Raw genomic sequence first — 19,886 nt, 5'->3', positions numbered from 1 at the left:
GCATTTTACTCTACATCTCCCAGTCCCTGCTTTGGTGAGTATGTGATACAAGATCCTTATGCAATGACTGGACCAGAGGGTGGAACCTGTTTGTTCGAAGTCCCCTACTGCAGGCTGCACACCGGTACATGGTGAGAGCAGCCACCTGGAGCGTGGACAGTACAGACCCAGTGCCACTTAAGGGAGGGAACTGAAGTTGTGACTTGGAGAACACTAAAATCATTGGGGATAAGGCTACAGCATGGCAGAAGGAGTCAGTGTAGATCTCTAACTGAAGGAGATTCACTGTTGCTACTTCTGAACTCAGCTTGGCAGCTCTCTGAAATCCTTACCAGGAGATGAAAGTCTCAAAGACAGTGGAATACGAGATACATCCTTCTTTCTATTGTTTCCTGTTGGTTACTCACACTAGCATTTCTTGATGTAATTTTCGGGTGCCAAAGTAAGGTCTGATGTAATTTAGAGGAAGACATGTTATCTGCTATAACACAGTAGATTTCACACAGTCACAAAATGCTTAAGTTATTTGAATACAACTCGTATATTTTAGGAGAGCTTATCATAATATTTTTAATCAAGACATCCATTTTTCCAAGATCTTTTGAATGTTGTACATTATTTTTCTGTCTCTTCTCAGTCAAAAATTCTTATTTCTACACCATTTTTTGAGCACATTCAACTTACCAGAAACTGGATTTGGTGTGGGATTGAATGTTGGGCCTTTCTTAACAGTGCTAGGAAATAGAGATCTAGACCAAGCTCCAGAAGGCTAAGGATTTTAGATAATGACATCACCATGATGTCATCGGCTCTCTGGATATCACTATCCTTACCTTCATTCTCAGTTTCTTTTTCTTATCTGTCACTCTCATTTTGAGTGAAACGATGGTATTCATGCGATACTCTACAGTTGTGGGATAGACTAGATTTATTAACAACTAACTCTGTAGTATCATGTTCAATCTGGCATGAAAATATGTATTTAGATCTTTATCACAACCCATCTTATCCTCATTGGTGTAACAAAGCATGGAGGTAGGCTGATTAGAAAGGAAAAAAATAAAGTTTTGATTTAAATAGAAGACTCAGATCCCAAACAGGATGCACTACTAGGTAGAATGTGAGAAGGGTGGATAAATTAAGCAATAAAAATTTTCATCACATGTATTTAATCATCAAGATGCAGCCTGAATTTAGGCTTCTTGTTTGATACGCCTCAAAGATCACTAGATTTCCATTCTTTTTCTATTATTCATATTATTTTTCCATTATTTTTCTATTTCTTCCCTTTTTCTTTTCCTGATTTTCCTCTTAAAATGTTTACCCTAAAATGTTATTGCTGTGCAGCAGCAACTGCCTGATCCTTTCTGGTCTTAATTTTGCAAGTCAATTATTTCCCTCTTTGCTTCTTTTTGTCTGTGACAGGTAATTAAATGATTCATTATAAAAACACATACGGTATAACATGTAATTCCAATTTGCTCTTGAAACTGTCTTTCTGGGAGATGACAAAGCAGTACGAAGTATTTAACCCTGATACAGATAGGTCACAGATTTTATGTCAGTCTTGTTTTAATTTCTGCCTAACTGTATGTCATAAATATCAGATTTAAATTACACATGGCCAGAGCGTTTGCATTGCTAACTGATATGAAGTGACAGACACATAAAATAAAATTAAAGGTACTATTTACCTGAAGTCCATTATTCTTTTCCTTATTTTTAATCCAGACCTTTCCTTGACCTTGTGGATCAATCAGCAAAGGATATCTAGATGCTTTTGTGACAATGATGCCATTCTGAATTGAAAGGTCATCATTTGGAAGACCTTGGAGGTTCCATTCAGCCACTGTAGCATTGTCAACAAGCATACCAGTAAGGTTCAGGTCCTAAGAGAAAATATGTCATTACAAAATGAGTACCAGTTAGAGGAGTTATACTAAAATGTTTGATGGAATGTTCTTTTTCTGATCATAATGCATGCCGAAATGTATTTGGTACCTATTGTTTATTGCTTCCTTTATTTAAAGTTCGGTGCCTGAAGTTGGGTAATAAAGTGAATTCTCTTGAGGCTTTGAGTGTCGGAGAAACTCTGAAGTCAGTTCAGTATGTAATGACAAGCTGATTTTGGTATTGGCAAACTCCCTTCTTGCTAGTTCAAGAGGAAGGGTCATCTTGGTCATGAGCTTCCTCCTGCTGTAAAGTTGTAAAGTGCCTCCAAGTATGTATATGAATACAGGATTGCTTGTGGGAGACTCGGAGAAGAAAGGGGAGATATGCTATGGATCAATAACCATGAACTACCACAGAAAATTATTGTTACTATGGTCAGAACCTTTCCCAGCTCATATATTTTCCCGAAGTTTGATTTGCACACGTCAATTAACCTGCTTTATTTTATTCCACTATGAGCAGTGACTGGTTTCTCAAGAATGTGTATGTAAAGAAAAGAGTGCTTGAAATCACAAACCAAGCTCACTAAATTAAAAAAGTAGCTTAATAATGATGTGAATTTAAAAACAATAACATGGAAGGGTTTTTTTTTTTTATTTGCTCCTGACATTTTTCACTGAAGAATTCCAATTCGTAAGCTTTCTCTACAAACAATACATTTAAAAAGAAAGAAAAAGTCCATGACTCCTGCAAAAAAAAATCACATAATGCAGCATCTGAAACCTAACACAAACTTTCAAATACTTTGAAACTTGTGATACAATAATGAGAGTTAGTGATACCTAGTGATACCTAGTTAGTGGTTGCAAGACTCAAAAGCTTTTTTACACCTTTGATTTTTGTACTACTGCAATTATTGAAGAATCTGCATGAAACAACTATTCTAAGACAGAGAAACTTTGAGAATCCAATTTCCATTTTCGAAAAGAACAGTAAATTTAATAGCCAAAATTTTCAGCAATTGGAACCTAAAACCATATTTAGTTCCTTAAGCAGATGAGCAGGGCCTAAACAGCTTTGAATTTTTTTTTACTGCAGCAGGAAGTATCAGTCACTCTGCAACTCTGACACTTATCTAATTTAAGTGCCTAACTACATAGATGATAGCTAATTTTAAACAGCTCTCTTTAAATTGTTACGCCTAAATGACTCATACACCCACTGCCAGTTAGTCTGTGACAAAGTAAGGCAGATGTCAAGCCTTTTCCTTGAACTGCAAAGCTGCTTTTTTTCCTGTGAAGCATCAAAAGAAGCCCATATGCCTCATTTTGTGAGTACTTAATTCACTGGAAAAAATTAAAACTGTCTTCCATACACTATCATTGAAATCATAATCCTGTCTTTAACAGCAACTGTCTAAACAGAATGGTAATTACGGTTTAATACTTGTTAATTATGGCATTCTGTGTCTAACCTGCCCATATGAAAAAAAAAGCTACACAGAAACTATCAAAACGTATTCCTCAAATCTTGAAGGATGCAGCTCAGTAGTAATGTGGTCAGAACATCTTCATCGAGGCAGAATTTCAGTTCTTTATGTCTTGTTTTCTAAGGACATTATATAGCCAAGTTCTTACCCTTAAATGGTAAGCATCTCGACAGATATTCCCCAAGGTAAGTAGCTTGTAAGAACATTTTGTACACTGAAATTGAGAAAGAGCCCCCCTGGGATGAATGTATGAAGGATAACTCCCATACCACACTGCTAAACAATCTCCCCTGAGACTGCGCTTCTACTGGTACTCTATTAATAAACCCATCTTGGCCTTACATATTACTTATCATCAGGAGCTTTTAAAGAGCTTTGCTGGGCAAGTCAGACTCATTCATCTTTGTAAGTCATAACATAGTGTGGGCTGGGCTGTGAGGTTCACTCTGTCAGGTCAAGGTTAATCACGCTTACGAGAAGCATTACGCACCATCTAACATTAGAAAAAAAAATAAAAAAAGATTCACAAGTGACTTCTATGAGAGGAACAGCACAACTAGCCTCTCCTCCTAAAGAGGTCTCCCCGATAGAGGTTTTAAGTGTCAAATCCTCCAAGAACACAAAAAGAAGATGCAGCAGGGATACTAGTCGATCTTCAACTGCTTCACAATGGTTCAGCCACAGCAGCACACAGCTTGCTCACTTGCTCCCAGCTCTCTCCAGCAGCACCTTCTCTGTTAAAAGCTTTGATAGCTGTGAACAGGAGCTATTTGAGCTTAATGCCTCCACTCCTGTACTGGGAGTAAGAGAGACCCCCTGAACTATTTCTCCAGCCTTTACTGCTGGAGAAAATGTACCCAGTTATTCACAAAATCAAGTGGAAGGCAACATGGGCAGATTACTCAGAAATATAGTTTTTATTATTATGGCCTAAACTCTGCCTTATGCATGAATATATCTTCCAGGTGCAAGGAAGAATATTAGACAGACCTCCTAAAAACCATGGAGCAGGAACAAGTCAGAGTTAAAAGTGGGTATCTAGAGAGACAGCAGATTTTTAGTGGCAGCACATGAGACTCTAGCTGGTAAAAGTGGAAACAGAGTAGATCTTGCTGGGTCCCTGGAAGCTCATCAGGGCATAACTCCTACCCACCCAGATGCCACAGATGAATCTTCCCACCTCTGCACCACCCTGTGAGCCTAACTTGGGAGCTGCTGTTTCAAAGACTGCCTGGAGAGCTATAGGGACACTGCAATACCAGATGTGGTGTGGCATTCTCAAACACATATTCACAAGTTATTCCTTGAAAGGGGATAACTTAAAATGTTGAGAAGACAGTTACAAGAGGTGTTTTCTTCAATATACATATTTTCCACTTTCAGTAAATGCTTGTTGTGGCTGATTTACCTGACTTTATAACTGAAATTATGGACCCAGCATGGTATTCTTTTTTTAAAAACAGAACAGAATGCTTTGCACGTTATTCCTCTGCAAGGCAAAGGATAAGGTCAGGACAGAGCATGAACACTTACATTACTGTATGGAATCTTGTTGTTGTCCATCTCTTTCTTCCACAATTGGAGCAGCAAATTCCTGTACTCCTGATTGAAAGGTCCAGAGTAGGAGAGAAATCCAGTGGCCAGAAGAACATTCCCCACTAAATTAATAATTTGATTTTGAAAGTTTTTGCTGCTTGCTGTCCAACGAAGCTGTATGTAAAAAAGTTATAAAGAAGTTAGATTAAGCTGGCACAAAACTAACATGAAATTTCTGGTAAATGATTGTTCTTTGAACTAGGAGTATTTTTGGCTTGAAATTTCTACTTCTACTACTTTTCAGAAGTAGAAGTTTGCTTGGAAGAGATGGCAACCACCTGACCAAGTGGGAAAAAAGCTTCTTTGCCAGCAAGCTGGCCAAACTGGTAAGAGGTGTTTTAAAGGAGAAACAAAATGGGAGGGAGAGGATTACCAACAATCCTGAGGAAGTGAAGGATGAGGTTGGCAAACAAAATGTTTGCCCTATAAACGGGAGGGACCCTTGTAATCAATAAAACACACAGCTGGGCATTTCTCTGAAGTGCTCGTACACTAATGCGCAGAGCATGGAGAACGAATTAGAGGCCTATGTGACGCTGCAGTCATGATGTTATAGGGATCATGAGGACGTGTTGGGAAGGCTGCCACAACTAGAGTGCTGCAAAAGGTGTAAACAGGTTTGTTGGGAAGGACATGCTGGGAATGTGAGAGGAGGTGTTTCCTTTCATGTGAGAGACTGGCTGAAATGCATGGAGTTCTGCGTCTGATACTCCAGGATGGACAGTGCGTCAGTTGAGAGCTTATTGGTTAGGATTAGAGGGCAGACCAACATGGGTGACACTGTGTGTGTCTGTTACAGACAATGTGATTAGCAAGAAGTAGATGAGGTCTTTTTTCAGACAATGGGAAGAAACCTCACATTCACAGGCCCTGGTCTACATGGGGGACTTCAACCCCCGTAATAACTTCTGAAGGGACAATACAGCAAGACACAAACAATCCAGGAGGTTTTAAGGAGATCACTGACAAAAAACTCTTACACGGGTAACTGAGGATATACTGAGGTTTGCTGAAACTCAGACTTGCATACAAGAAAGAACTGGTTAGGGATATAAAGGTCAGGAGCAACCCTGGCTGAGAGAACTGAGATTGTTTAGCCTTGAAAACAGACAGCACCGGAGGAATTTCATAAAATACCTGATGGAAAGTTGTAAAGATGATGGTGACAGACTCTTTTCAGTGGTACACAGTGCAATGACAAAAGGCAATGGGCACAAATTGAAATTCCAGTTAAACATAAAAAAACTTCCTTATGGTGAGAGTGGTCGAGGACTGGAATAAGTTGGCAAGAGAGGTCTCTAGAGATCTCTTCCAGTCTCAATTATTCCACGATTCTGTGATTATCTGAGTATTATTTTTGAGTTTTACTTATTCCTTTCTCTCCAGATTTCTGTTCCCTTCCAACCACTCAGCCCACAATCAAACAGGACCTACATGTTTTAAGTTTATAGTACACATTTAACCCAGTATTAGTTTTGTCCAAGCCTCCAAGTACTGTGTATAGTTTAATTTTTTGTCTGAATTTTCAAAAGTAGAATGGAATAACAGCTCTTACAAGCTGTTACTTACAAGCTCTTACTCTTACTTCATAGCACAATGTTCCAGAAAACCCACAGCAAGACACTGGAATTTCCTATTTTGGTGTTGCTCTTCAGAAATTCACTGAAAAATATTATATGCACCTAAGATTTTTGACTGATATATTTTGAAGTACAGCTATGCAAACAAGTACTGAAGTTTTGGCCTCAAAGGACACAATGGTTGAAGTCAAAGCTCTCATCAATTTTGACTCTGTGCGAAATCAACCAAGGAATTATCAAAGCAAATAATCAGACAAGAAAAAAAGAGTATCCTGCTTCCTCTAGAAACCTTCAGGTTGAAGCCAGAAAAATCTGTGTAGGAAAGGTAAATTTCAAGCTCAGTGCAGAGGATAACGATTATCCCATAATTCTGTAAAAGGCTCCAGTAGAAATCTGAACTTCAAATATAATTCAGGAAATTAGTCAAGCTTCAAATTCCTATTTTTGTATACTTGGTGAGAAAATAGAGTAATCCTTCTTATAAATATTTTAGGGCAATTATTTAGGTTAAGCCTAATTCCTCTTCTTACTAAAGCTAAAAGGAATTTGGCTCCTTGGCTTAAAATCTGAACTTTATCTCAGTACGAGGCGTATGATATGACATAAATCTTCATACGGAAGAATTAACACAAGAAATTGTTTTATTTTGTTGGACACATTAAGTTCAAGCAAAAAACATAAATAAAACTAAAATGAAGTGCCATAGGATATCAAGATATCACCAAGCCTTGAATTTCTTGAGCATTACTTATTATCATTATGGAGTATTCTCAAAATTGAGCTCCTACTTTGTGCTGCAAACCTACTTATATGTGCTAGTACCTTTTCTCCACCTAATCCTTCAATCAGAGCTGTGGCATTGTTCATCTTCCGTCTGCAAGCCTCAGCATCATCGAGTAAGGCTTGCTTCTCTTTCATAGCAGTATCATACATGGCTTGTACTTGATCCAGTTCCATTTGCTTCTCATCCAGCTGAATTTGTGCATTATTCAGTTCTGTTTGGGCAGCTGCAAGTCTTCCCTCTTGCAAGGCTAAATTTGCCTACAGACATTTAAAAGTAAAGAGTAGTTAATACCTATTATTTGGCAAAAGCAAATGACATTCATTTAATGGTACATCTTGTACTGTATTGGGTACTTTTAAAAATAATACATGTTTAAGATGACAGCAGGTTTTTTTGTTTTTTACTTTTCAACCTAAAACTGGAAGCATAACATTATTCGATTCAATCTTAAAATGTTTTAATCACAGTACACTTGAAATAGTTGTACACTATGATTTGAAATCACAATACACTGGAAATAGCTATATGCTAGATACATGAAGCAACACATATAATGTTTTCTGTAATATATTCTCAGTGCAAAAGAAAATTAAGATTGGACTATATCATGGGTTATAAGATAGTAATGATGATAACGGAAACTACTCTTCTCTCTTCTCCCATCAGTTACTTCTACAATAAAAATATAACACACATATTCCTCACTCCTCTGGAAGCTAAAACTCTAGAGGCTTTTCTCATGTCTTTATATAAATGTGAATGTTGAGTTACCAGTCATTTAAATGTGGCCTCTTAACTTGTATATTCCTAATGGGGGCAAAAAGTACTCTGTGAATGCAGAATGTGTTTTCCAAATACACGTTTGCAAGGATTAGAGACAAAGTTCTTAGGAAATTCACACGTACAGATAAAGGTTTCTTCCATTTACTCTGCATATTTAGAGCACTTGTTTAAATATCATGTATCTTATTTTTATTTTTTCTGCTATAAGAGTTACAAGATAGAAACCAAGAATCTATAAGAACAGTTTTGTTACAAATATGAAGCTTGACACTCACATCACACCAGAAGAGTACCATACAAGGAATCTCTGGGATGACTCTTAGTAAACAGTATAACCATGAGATCTTGACTAAAAATGTAGACTTAATTCTTATCAAAATATGCTAAAATCAGCAAATTATTCTTGCTTTGCATGGGGGGAAAAAAAAAAAAAAGAAAGAGAGAAAAAGAGGGAGAGGAGCCAAGATCATATTTTTAGATCTAGGCATGACAAAAAAGTGCAGCATGAAGTCTGGTGGATTTCAAAAGACAGGTCTGTGAGCAGGGAGTTAGGGAACCATATATGTACTAATCGACGAAGCAGTACAGCTTTATGAGTTACACATCTAGGTAACAGCACTGTCAGAAAAAAAAATTGTTTACTGTATCCGCTGTCTGTTGACATGTCCTGAGATAAAAAAATATTTTATAATGGAGATAAGCCAGCAAAACGGCTGCTCATAAAATTTCCATCATGTAAGAATGCTGAAATATTTTTACTTCGCACTGTATCAAAGAGCACATCAAATAGCATCTCCTACAGGTAAACACAGTTAAATCAGTGAGTCTTGTTAAGACCCAGCTAAGCAGATTTCAGAAACACTGCTGTTAATTTTTAGTGAATCTTGGACTGTCGGGAAAAGTTTAAACATTAAAGGAGTAGGTGATGTAGTGTTACGGTGTCCTGCACCAGGGGAGAGGTGGGGAGAGTGATCTAGGAGAGAGAGACACAGTGCAGGGCTCTTTCTGTATCTAAATAAGAAAGGCCCGACAACAAATGGCTTAATAAGATAATTGCTTTAGTTACTGAGATCCAGAAAGAGCCCTGCAGCAGCCCTCTCTCACCTACCTCACCCTTGCCTGCCTCTTCCCCAGTGCAGACCACCCTCTTATCCTTAAACTCTGTAAGGACTAAGAAGGGGAGTAAACCAAAGTTATGACATATTGTTTCATCCCCTGCTGACAAATAGTGAGGTTACACAGGGAGCAAGATTTTTGGAGAGGTGAAAAGAACAGCCTAGGCAAAACAGTTGGAACAACAGAGAACTTACACCTGACTGTATGGATTCATATTTCACCTTGACATTTACGACAGCAGAACATGAATCTCAATGGAAAAGGATGGTCATGTGAATTCCCAATACATATGAGCAATCATGCCTTGTAAACACGAAAAACAGACCTCTGTGCAGCAATAAACTTCCCAGAAAAGTGCAAAAGACTGATAAAACAGATTTCCCAGTTCTTTTAAGCTCTTAAAAGGCTACCAGCTTTGAAGATGTAGGGACAATAAAAAGATATTTCAGGTGAATACAAAGACAAAATACATATTGTGTTCTAACATGAAAAATTAAACTCAAAATTATTTACAGGAGACTTTACAGGATCTCTAGAAGATGAGTTATAATAAGAAATTATTTTAATAGACAATTTAATCAAAGTTTTCAACCAATTTTAGGGCAACCATAACAAAGTAGCAATTCATTTTGGTATTAGCTTGATTTGTATGCTGCTTAATCATATGTGGCTGTACAAAAATGACTGCTAATGTATCAGGATGACCAACCTACATGATTCCCAAAGGCAAAAAGACTACTTGTTTCAGATTGCCCTATGAAATCATCACTATTTGGTCTCTCCCTGTCTTTCTTTCCAACTCCATTTTTCAAGATTACATGGGTACAAACATGGCTTTTGTATTGACATCACTGGCAGGTTGTCTGGCAGCTTCCCATGCAGAGCTTTGGCATGAGAGCAGGAGGCAAGTTTTGCTGCCAAGGAGAATCTTCTGCACAAGAAGGCTATTACAGTCACAAGCAGCCTTATACAAAGATTTCCAGCCAATTAGAGGCGAGAAGAAAATGTGTCTCCCAACCACAAAGAACCACTGTGGCCTTTCTAATTTTAGCGGCATTGCTATGTGAACGAGTTTCACACCCTTCATTTCATCCCTCTGAGTCACACAGCAAAGCAAAGATTCACAATTCATTCCAGTTGGATGCAGTGTGAGAGCCTGAATAAATAGCTTTTATGTGAATGAATCATGAGGATAAGAGACATGAGATCCACACTCTTATCTGTGCTCCCAGAGGAGATGGGGGCTACGACAGAACATGCCTGGGCTTGCATGAGAGCAACAGCTTCAGCCTTTTCTCGCTGCTGGCATTGAGGGACCCACACAAGCAAACTTGTCAACGTCTGCTCCAGCCAGTGCCTCTACCTGCTGTCTGTGCGTGCCTGCAGGGGACAAGTATGGAGACAGTACCTGTGCTGACAAGGGCCTCGGACTAAATTGTTCAGCAACTATTCTGCCTTCATCCGAGATGCCCTCAGAGAGGACATCACAGCAGGTGGTGAGATGATCCTGCCCCTTTCAACCTTTGTGCATTCTACATAAAACCAGGGCAAAGAAGCACATAACTACAGTCCACAGCTTTACTGTTAAATTAAACATGCCCAGGACCTTTCTCTGGCACTGAGGCTAACTAGAGTAAAACTGCCCACATTAAGCTCTCCCAGCCTCTAAAACAGTACAGCTGCATGCAAATGGTCTCAAGGAAATGCCCATTGAACCAAGCTAATTTCTGAAAGGTGTCCAGTGATTGCTGAGAAAATGCTGCTTAGCCAAGACTAAATTCACACTGGGGATCATTCTAGCAATTTAACAGTGCAGGTGATCACTTCCCAACGTCTAGAAAAATTCACCAGTACTCTTTAATTTATTAGTATTGACATAGCCATAAGTTTCTCGTTGATTCACTGCAAACTCAATTTTGCAAAGCACCAAGTATATCTGACCCTGTTCCAAGATTTTAAATAAAATGCCTTCTCCAATTAAAAAACCTCACACCATTTAATGTAATCTCCGCTCTTGAATGGAATTCCCAGACGAACCCCAGATCACTCTGAAGAGCAGCTGTTGCTCAGTAAATTCTGGAAATGTTACTAGAAGAAGTACGGGTTCTCCCATAAGAAAGAAAAGTGGCTGAAACTTTATAGTTCACCATGGGCAAGGAAGATTTGGAGCTTTCCAAACAGGTCTCTTGTTTCAGGGATTTTAGCTTTCCAAGTTCACTACTCTTACAGTCCATTGAGCACTTACTACTGGTGGACCAGGCCAGAAGGCTTCTTGCACTTGGGCACTGTCACTCTGCACAGGAGCCTCTCTGCATGGGCTGTGTGACCCTCTTTGCCATTTGCTTCAGTCCTGACCTGGGCACATGGCATCTGACTGACAATTCTTCATGGAAATGCAATCTCAAGCTCCTCCTGTCCCAGATCACTGCAGATTTTTCACACAGACACTCCACTGGTTTTGTATCAGCTTTCTCAGAGCCTCAATATCATGGTAAGTTTGGATTCATCGTTATTTAGGGGAACATTATATGAGAGACAAACACATACATGGGTTTTACAGGCATTCCAAAACCAATGTTTTCACTTCACCGGTGTAAAAAATTATACTCATACGGTGTGACATTAACAAAATCTTGGCCTCAGTTTCTTTGCTATCACTGACCATCCTTTGGAATTAAAACGATCTTTGAAAGTCACAGAGATTGCGCCTCTTATCTGCTTTTCACAGCCTCTACTAACTGTTAAAAGATTTTCCATTTTTTTTCATTCAGTTACATGTCCTGACATCAATCAGTTTTGTCATGTGATCTAAACCTCCCCTTCCCTGGGTACTCCCCAGAGTACATGTTTTCCTTTCACAGTTACTGTGGGCCTTGAATTCAGATTTGTATTCTTGTTTTCCTACCACATTGACAAGGACACACTTATTTAAATGGAGGACCATCAAATTTGTCACTCTTTGACAGTTACTTTTTCCTCAGGTGTAAGATTTCCTCTTATTGCTTGCTGTGGATTTTAGTTCAGCATGGAGACAAGTGAAAGCAGATAAGGCAATAAAGTCTCATATTTAGAACTAAGTCTGACAAGGAGAATCCTCAGTATCAAACAGAATTTATAAACTGTAGACAAACTTCCATTGATCATTGTAACAGCCTAAGGAGAACTTAATTAAAGTCATTGGAGACATCTCTAAAGGAAATTATATCCCTACATACAGTATTTTAATTGAAGGCTAACTGAATCACAGCAAAATCCAGGGCTTCTTCATTCTACTGTTACATTCTTCAACTCATGGATGAATAGCAGATGGTGTTTCAGAAATACCAGGTTAATTCAGCAGGCTTGTTTATTAAGGAACAAACTAGAGAGGAAGGTCTCACGGTCATGCTGACCACGCTCGGTAAAGTAGCACACTCATGGTGAGCACTGTATGATAAGCAACAGCACAGCATTGTATTTGCAGGCAACATTTTGTTATACTTTCTGGTTTTGATTCTAACTAATGACCCTTAGACTGCAGGCCACATATCTAAAGAATGTAGGTATTCGTTTCTAGGAAGGAGTTAATTTTTGCACATGATATTTACTAAAATATAAGTCACTATTAATTAGTTTTCACAAGTTGTCACATTTAAGATAAACGAGGCACTGAGTCTCAGTTAAGATGCAATTTAAAAATATATTGGATGAATTTTGCAGGTGTTGAAGAGGATTTATCTCCTGGAACAGCAGTTAAGATTAAAGAGCTTGATTAATTCATTCAGTAAACCTGCTTTTACCACTGGACAATTTAGCCTGTGCTAGTACTTTACACAGTTTAATTGTACATTTGTTTTCAATTATTTTCTTAGCATCATTCCGTTGCTTCCTGCATTATCTCCTGCATACTTTAAATACCTCCTCTCTCTGTCATCTTCAGTTTTAAAATACTTGTGACTGTTGCTATACCTGACAATAGGCATCACTTTGCCAAGAAACGAATGTTCAGGTTTTTTATCAGCTACAGTGTGACAAGAACGTAAATACTTGAATACAAAGTTAAATTTATATGTAATCTTAAGTCATACATATTCAAATGAAAACTGCAAGAGCACTTCTGCAGCTTTCAGAGTTGCATCTGCATATAAAGCCACTATTTCCCCTAGGTCTTGCTCTCTTTTGTAGCTCTCAATAGCCACATTTCAAATTCTGTTCTCATTAGTGAACATCCATTTCCTGAAAAGGGGATTGCTACTTATATATCACAGAAACACAGTCTTCTCTCTCAGTTACTTGAATCTAAATATCATGCTTTTAACAAATTTTAATCTGATCTTTCTAGATAGATTAAAAGACTATGCCAAGAGTTTTGAATATACCATTGATACAGTGGCTTATACAACAGGAGACTGAACATAAGTACAGTGGAACCACAACTGATTGAATGCATTTCTTGAGAAAAGAGCCATAATATTCCCTGTAGAAGCAAAGATTATAAATCACTATATAAATATTCAAAGTCCTTTTTTTTTCTAATGTGCTCATAAATGAAACATTTCCGAGTCAATAAAGCTATCTGAAGGAATGCAGGCAACAGTAGCAGATCCCTGTGTACTGTAGTTCAATGTTAGAATTCCATGCCAGGTGACTTCTTCCTTTATTATATGTACACTCACACATAGCGGTTTGTCACTCTAAAGTTTTCTTAGAGAGCCAAATTCCAGCTAAGTTCATTGAAGAATACTCCTTGCCAAGAACGGTCTCTACTCCCCCAGACTATACCAAGACTGCAATGAATATGCTCCTTCCCAGGCCAGTAGGACTGAGGAGAAGTTTGCTTGAAATCATAGTGCCTGGCACTGAGTCCGAGAGCGGAGACTGTATTGGTATCTCCCACTTGCAGATAGCCAGGCTCTACAAAGAACCTGTGTTGAAAACGGTTCACACAAGTAAAAACTGTACCACAGGGTAGCTGCGTAAGCGGAAAAAAATGCTAGGACATACTTAACCTCTGGGGACTTGACTTCACCACTGGATGTGAAGAAACAATAATCTCTTGTAACTTATGACCCCTTTAAACCAAAATAATGCAACATTTTTTCCATTCAACTATAGTCATCCCTCAGAAAAATAAAATGAGTAGTATGACATACCTTAAGAGGAAGAACTTCTTTATTAATACCATAGAAGTAAGCCATTGCTTGTGTCCAGGAGCAAAGACCTGCTACATTTCCACACACTTTTTTAGCAGTCTCAAGATTATAGTCCTCCATAACCAAATAAGGCTCCAAAAGCTCCACAGTTTCTCCTGTAATTGAGTCCTCATCGATGGAAAGCAAAAATTATTTTTCAAAACGGACTTTAGAATAACATCTGCTTCACACAAACATTTTTCTTTAAAAAAACACGGTGCTACCACTTTTTACAGAAGAAATGAACAAAATAACAGTGTTGCATTTCACTTTTGTAGAGTACAGAAGTTTAGCTGTCTTTTTGTGAGCTCAAGTGAAAATAGCTCCTTATTTCCATTGCAACAGATTGACTTGAGTTTGCATTTAATATCCCTATTTGACCCATAAGATTTACAGACATCACTCGTACTCGTAGCTCCATGACAACTTAAGCTGATCTAAGTTATTGCTGTTACAGCACTGTTCCTTCTTTCCTCTCACCTTCAAACAGATGCTCTTGCTCCATATTTAATACCATCTCCAATGCTCAGTGAGCTAGTTTGGAAGCTAATACGAAAGAAATCTAAGTCAGCAAATTAATGATTAGTTTTCTTCTAGGCGAGTTCCCTGAACAAGCTAAGAAGTTCACCATAGCATCAGACTGGCACCAGTGTGAACACAGCTAAGGGAGTCAAACATGCAGCTTTAGGAAGGTAAAGGGTGGAACTGCAAGGTGCTGACACGACTTCACTGAAACTAACCCTTTTCCTTAACCATAAAAGAGATTTCTTTCAGCCGTTCACTTCATTATTCTAGTCTCAGATCATTCCCCTTCTTCACAATTTGTTGAGAACATGAAAAGTCAGATCTTTGATGATGGTGGTCAATCTATAATTTTACAAGTTTCGGCAGAAAATGAATTCATCTCCTTAAGCAATGTAGAGAGTTGAAGAGCTTATACAGGGTGACAATAGTTGCTTAACAATAGACGCATTAGGAATCTTCCCTTTTTTTGGCAATATATTAATGCCTTCCTTTTAATGCATCTAGAAATCATCCTCCATTCATACTGTCAAGCAATATACGCTTTTCCTGTTTTTTCTGCATAGCTGAAAGGACTGTCTTGTACTTGCCTGATCCCTAAATAATAACAAAGACATTCATTATATTACTCTAAAGATCAGGCACAGTGATGTTTTCACTATGAGCATTTGCTAAAATGTAAAATAGTGCTGGACAAACATTTTGACTTTTTCCTTCTTCTCAAAATTATGAGCTATCAAGCTGGCAAAGGTGAAGCAAAAACCAATTAGCAGTGGCCTAAATCTCTGTTCAAGAGCTTGAAAATTGTCATGCTTTTCCTTCTAAGTAATGAATTTTAAACCTAAGGAACTACTTCATCCACTAGTCTTCCTTGCCGAAAAAAAAAAAAAGGAAAGAACAAAAATCTCACAAATAAGTAAGCAGTGTAGTCTACTCAGAACTCCATATGCAGTGAGCTTTTTTCCTATATATACTAAATCTTAGAGACAAGAAAGGGGGTAGGAGGACAACATGAGAAGTACCTTATCAGGGTACTCTAGTGTTCTTCACCACGTTGACCAGTATCACTTCCTGCAAGAAGTGAGTCCCACAGAGGTTGTTCTGACTCTTCTAAGTAAAGTTAAATGTGTTGTAAATTACCAGCACAAACACATGCAGTATCAATAAGCACCAAAACTGGAAGCCTCAGTAGAGAGGCTTCAGGAAGGAGTTCATAATTAGTCCCCATTATCTTTAAACTAATTTCGTCTTTTTGTTTAGTGAAGATAGCCCTTGGAAAAGTGACCAGATTGACAGCCCCAGGAAGAGACTGTCTACAGAGGCAGTGCAACTTTCCACACGGTGCATTGTCAACATGGCTCACTGGGAGACATGGCTCTTGGCAACAGTGAGAATCACAGTTTCAAGCCTCATCTGCAGAACAAAACCACTCCAGTAGCTTAGAAAAGGTATCAGCAAAAGTGCAGCTCAAGCAGATTTAAAAAAATCAGTGTAGAAAAGAGTGTGTTGTGCAACATTGCAGAGAACCCAGGTTTTGCCAAAATCTGTTTGGTTTTCTGGATTTTAAAACTGATCCATGATTCTGCCATTCCGTATTCCAGCCTAGCTCTTCTTCTGATCCAGCTGTCTGTGACATCTTTGTTCTCTTCCCTGCAGAGAAATTCCCTGTGTCTCACAATTCAGTGAACCTTGCTGTAAACGGGACAAGTTTCTGTCCTGACAGAAATAAAAACCTATGTTTGCTTTTATTTTCTTACAGCTGATGAACAAAGGTTCATGGTTCATTCTGCATTTCACTACTTTTCTAGTGAAAGACCTCCAAAAGTTCACAAACATCTCAGTATTTTCCCTGACAGGATGCTCATTTTCTTCTGTATTTCCTCCTAGCTCCCCATCAAACAATTCTAGTGATGGAATTCTAGAGCAACTTATACACAAACAGGCCTAGTAGCGCTGGAGACGGTGAGCCACTTGAAAAATCAACAGTGAGTCCTTTTAAGGCAAATTCCTACTGAAAAGCAGGAACTGCCTGAATAAAGTTAACACTAAGCTTCTCAAGATTTGATATGGTGTTTGGGATACTTGTGTCTGCCATGAAAAATGTGTGGCCCAGGAGAAAGATTACTGCCATAACGAACCATGAAAATGGAGAGAAAAGCAGTCATGAAGGTATCTCTAACTATAGCTACACAAAAGCCTCACCTGTTTCAAACTACCTTTGAAGGTGGAAGACACTTTCACATGATCTCTAAAGACAGTTGTAGGAATAATAGCACCACTATTAACTTCTTACCTTCTGGAAAGTAAGCAACATGCTAAGAAATCCTGAATTATTCATTAGCTTCAGAGCCTCAGTCCATGATGGCTTCACACATGGGCGTTCTTGATCAGGTGTTACTGAGTCTACTTTTCTTTGGAATAAAAGTAGCACACAATCCATAATTCGCATTATCAAGTGAGGAGGCTTGCCCAGTTTACGAACAGTTGCAATGTCAGAAGGTTTTATTGTCTGGAAAAAAAAAAATCCATTTATTTAAACAATCACTTTATGGTAGAGAAAGATATTGTTCAGGAGGACTGTATATTATCAGATGTGCTGCAGTGTTGCAGGTCACTCAGCAGCAGTGCTTCAGAAAGTCCTTAAAGGCAGTACCACTCAGTGACTGCTTTATTACCTGAAAGTAAAGTAAGTGCTGCCCATCTTACCTCTCCACTGCCTCAGTTTACATGTTTTCTTCTACAAGGATTTAGTGTTAGTCGTTTCAATATTGTTTTTTCTTAAGTCAGAATCACAAGCCATATTATTACAAATAAAAATCATTAACCACATATGTGTTCAGAATATCTTTGATTCTGACCTGCAGGGCTGCCTCAGCTTCTTCCAGTGCAGGTCTTGCAGCTTCAAGCTTCTCTTCTGCTGCAGCTTTATCAATGGCAATGTCATCTACAATGGCCTGAGCCTTGTCTTTTACCTTTTGCACCTGCATTTTCACCTTTTCGGCAGCTTGGGCTTTCATAGTTACTTCCAGTAAAACTTCATCAGCTTTTTTTGAAGCTACAGCCAAATCTTTCTCCTTCATCACCAAGTCTTTGGAGAGCTGATTTACTGAAACCTCAGCTTCCATCAGTTTTGCAAGACCTGTGTTGAACAAATTCCATTTTAGCATCAAGAAGACCTATTGAGAGAGAAACTTCAGTAAAGCAATCTGGACAGTTAAGTCACTGAGACTGACATTGAGGAACCCCAGTGAATGATGTCATTTACTGAACACCAAAATTAAGCAGGAATAACATCCCTGCTTCTAGTTCAACATTACATGAGGGCCCAGATGAGATGGGGGGAAAGAAACTAAAGATTCTTGAGCAATGAAATGCTCAAATATTTTTATCAAACAATGAGAAAATCAGCTAGAAAAGCTATAAGTATAAAGACCTTATATACACTTTCTTGCACCTAAATATAAAAGCATCACGTAAATCTTTCTAACTCTCAAAAAACCCACATAGTTCCTTCCATGCAGCCAGGAACCTTCTACCTATGGAGATTCATGTAAAAAGTTCAGTTTCAGAAATTATTTGATTGGTTACTTAGATCTTGTGCAGTAAGTCCTTGTGCAGCTTAATATTTTTGAAATTTTACATTTGGCATATAACTCTTTCTTTAAAAGATTCTTCAGAGGAACTGAATCTGAGCATTTACATACCTTCCCTCAGATTTTTTTGTAGCATGTTTAAATGTGAAAACTAGGATCTCAGTAGTTCCTTGGCTACAGAAGTTCCAGGTATTTTAACTGCTAGCTATTTTCAAAACTCATCTGCAGCCTGCAGCATTCACAAAGTTCATTGAAACAAAACCTCTGCATCTTTTGTAATCACACACAGCTGAAAACATGAGTCTGCTACTGGAAGAAAGTGAGCTCACAATTTAAACCTGTACTTTTACATTCTTTTACTCAGATTCTTCTCATCTTTGTAAAAAACCAAAAAGCAAACAAAAATCAAACCAATCTTGCAGTACCTGTTCTCATGCGTTCCGACAAACTTCCAACACTGGCAAAGTTCTCTTTGTAAATAGCCTTGTAGCCTCCAATGAAGGACAGATAAGATTTTGGAGTCACAAATGTTCGACGCCTATATCGTTCAAAGTATTCAACACATTTTTCAGCGACAATATCTTGAAATGTTCCCATGGAGTTAACAACACTCTGTTTCACTTCATCTGTGCACTCAATATGGTAGGAAACCAAAAAATGCTGTGCAACTGCTATAAGAGCATCTTTAGGCCAGCGCTGGAACCAGTCCATGGTACAGCCTGAAATCAGACTTGGAAATTTAAGTGCACGAGTTCTGAATTTTTCCCCAACAGGAGAAAAACAAAGAACCACATGCAAGTTATTACGAACTCGAGCAAGAAAATAGTTATAAAGATTTTCACCAGTAGGAGTATGCCTTGGGTACTCCTTCTTCATTGCCGGTATCAGGTCTTGTGTGATTTCACCTATTTCATCTCGCGCAAAAAGATTTGAGACTTCACCTGAAGCCAAAACATTGTTCAAGTACTCAAGAAAAGATTCATCTCTAATTTCATTGTCTGTGAATATAAAGACAATGCCCTTTCCTTTTTGCCCAGCAGTGCGGTACAAGATTTTCAGATCATCCAAAAGGTTGTTGGTGGCATAAGTTCTGGGATAGAAAAGAATTAAAGAAAGAGAGAACAAAAATTACAGACCATTTTAGGAAATATCTATCATCTGGCTCAGCTTCCTTAAGGCAAGGAAAATATCTATATAAGAAATTAATACGTCCTGGTTTCATTTTTTAGGGTTTTTTTCTTAAACATTTTCCTAAAGTGAATGATCAGTACCATAAATTATGAAAAAGGAGGTGAAATCAACAGAATAACATGCTGGGGGGAAAAAAGATGGTAAGAGCACTACTATGACTAAAGTAAT

At 38.3% G+C, this 19,886-nt stretch overlaps 1 protein-coding gene across 1 annotated transcript in view; it reads right to left on the bottom strand.

Moving 5' to 3' along the window:
* The window catches only part of LOC104491983 (dynein heavy chain 5, axonemal-like), a gene marked incomplete at its 5' end in the record, with an annotated part of 143,474 nt that overhangs the window by 47,548 nt on the left and 76,040 nt on the right, over window positions 1-19,886 (bottom strand). The window contains 7 exons of the mRNA XM_010134480.1: window positions 1,695-1,889; window positions 4,916-5,092; window positions 7,381-7,599; window positions 14,374-14,541; window positions 17,228-17,443; window positions 17,793-18,073; window positions 18,953-19,617. Coding sequence (XP_010132782.1) covers window positions 1,695-1,889; window positions 4,916-5,092; window positions 7,381-7,599; window positions 14,374-14,541; window positions 17,228-17,443; window positions 17,793-18,073; window positions 18,953-19,617 — 1,921 coding nt within the window. The remainder of the gene's footprint in view (window positions 1-1,694; window positions 1,890-4,915; window positions 5,093-7,380; window positions 7,600-14,373; window positions 14,542-17,227; window positions 17,444-17,792; window positions 18,074-18,952; window positions 19,618-19,886) is intronic.

Source organism: Buceros rhinoceros, unplaced genomic scaffold, assembly GCF_000710305.1.
Source record: "Buceros rhinoceros silvestris isolate BGI_N320 unplaced genomic scaffold, ASM71030v1 scaffold3354, whole genome shotgun sequence".
NCBI lineage: Eukaryota > Metazoa > Chordata > Aves > Bucerotiformes > Bucerotidae > Buceros > Buceros rhinoceros.
The sequence above is the reverse complement of the archived record's forward strand: the minus strand, read 5'-3'. Positions and strand labels throughout refer to the sequence as shown.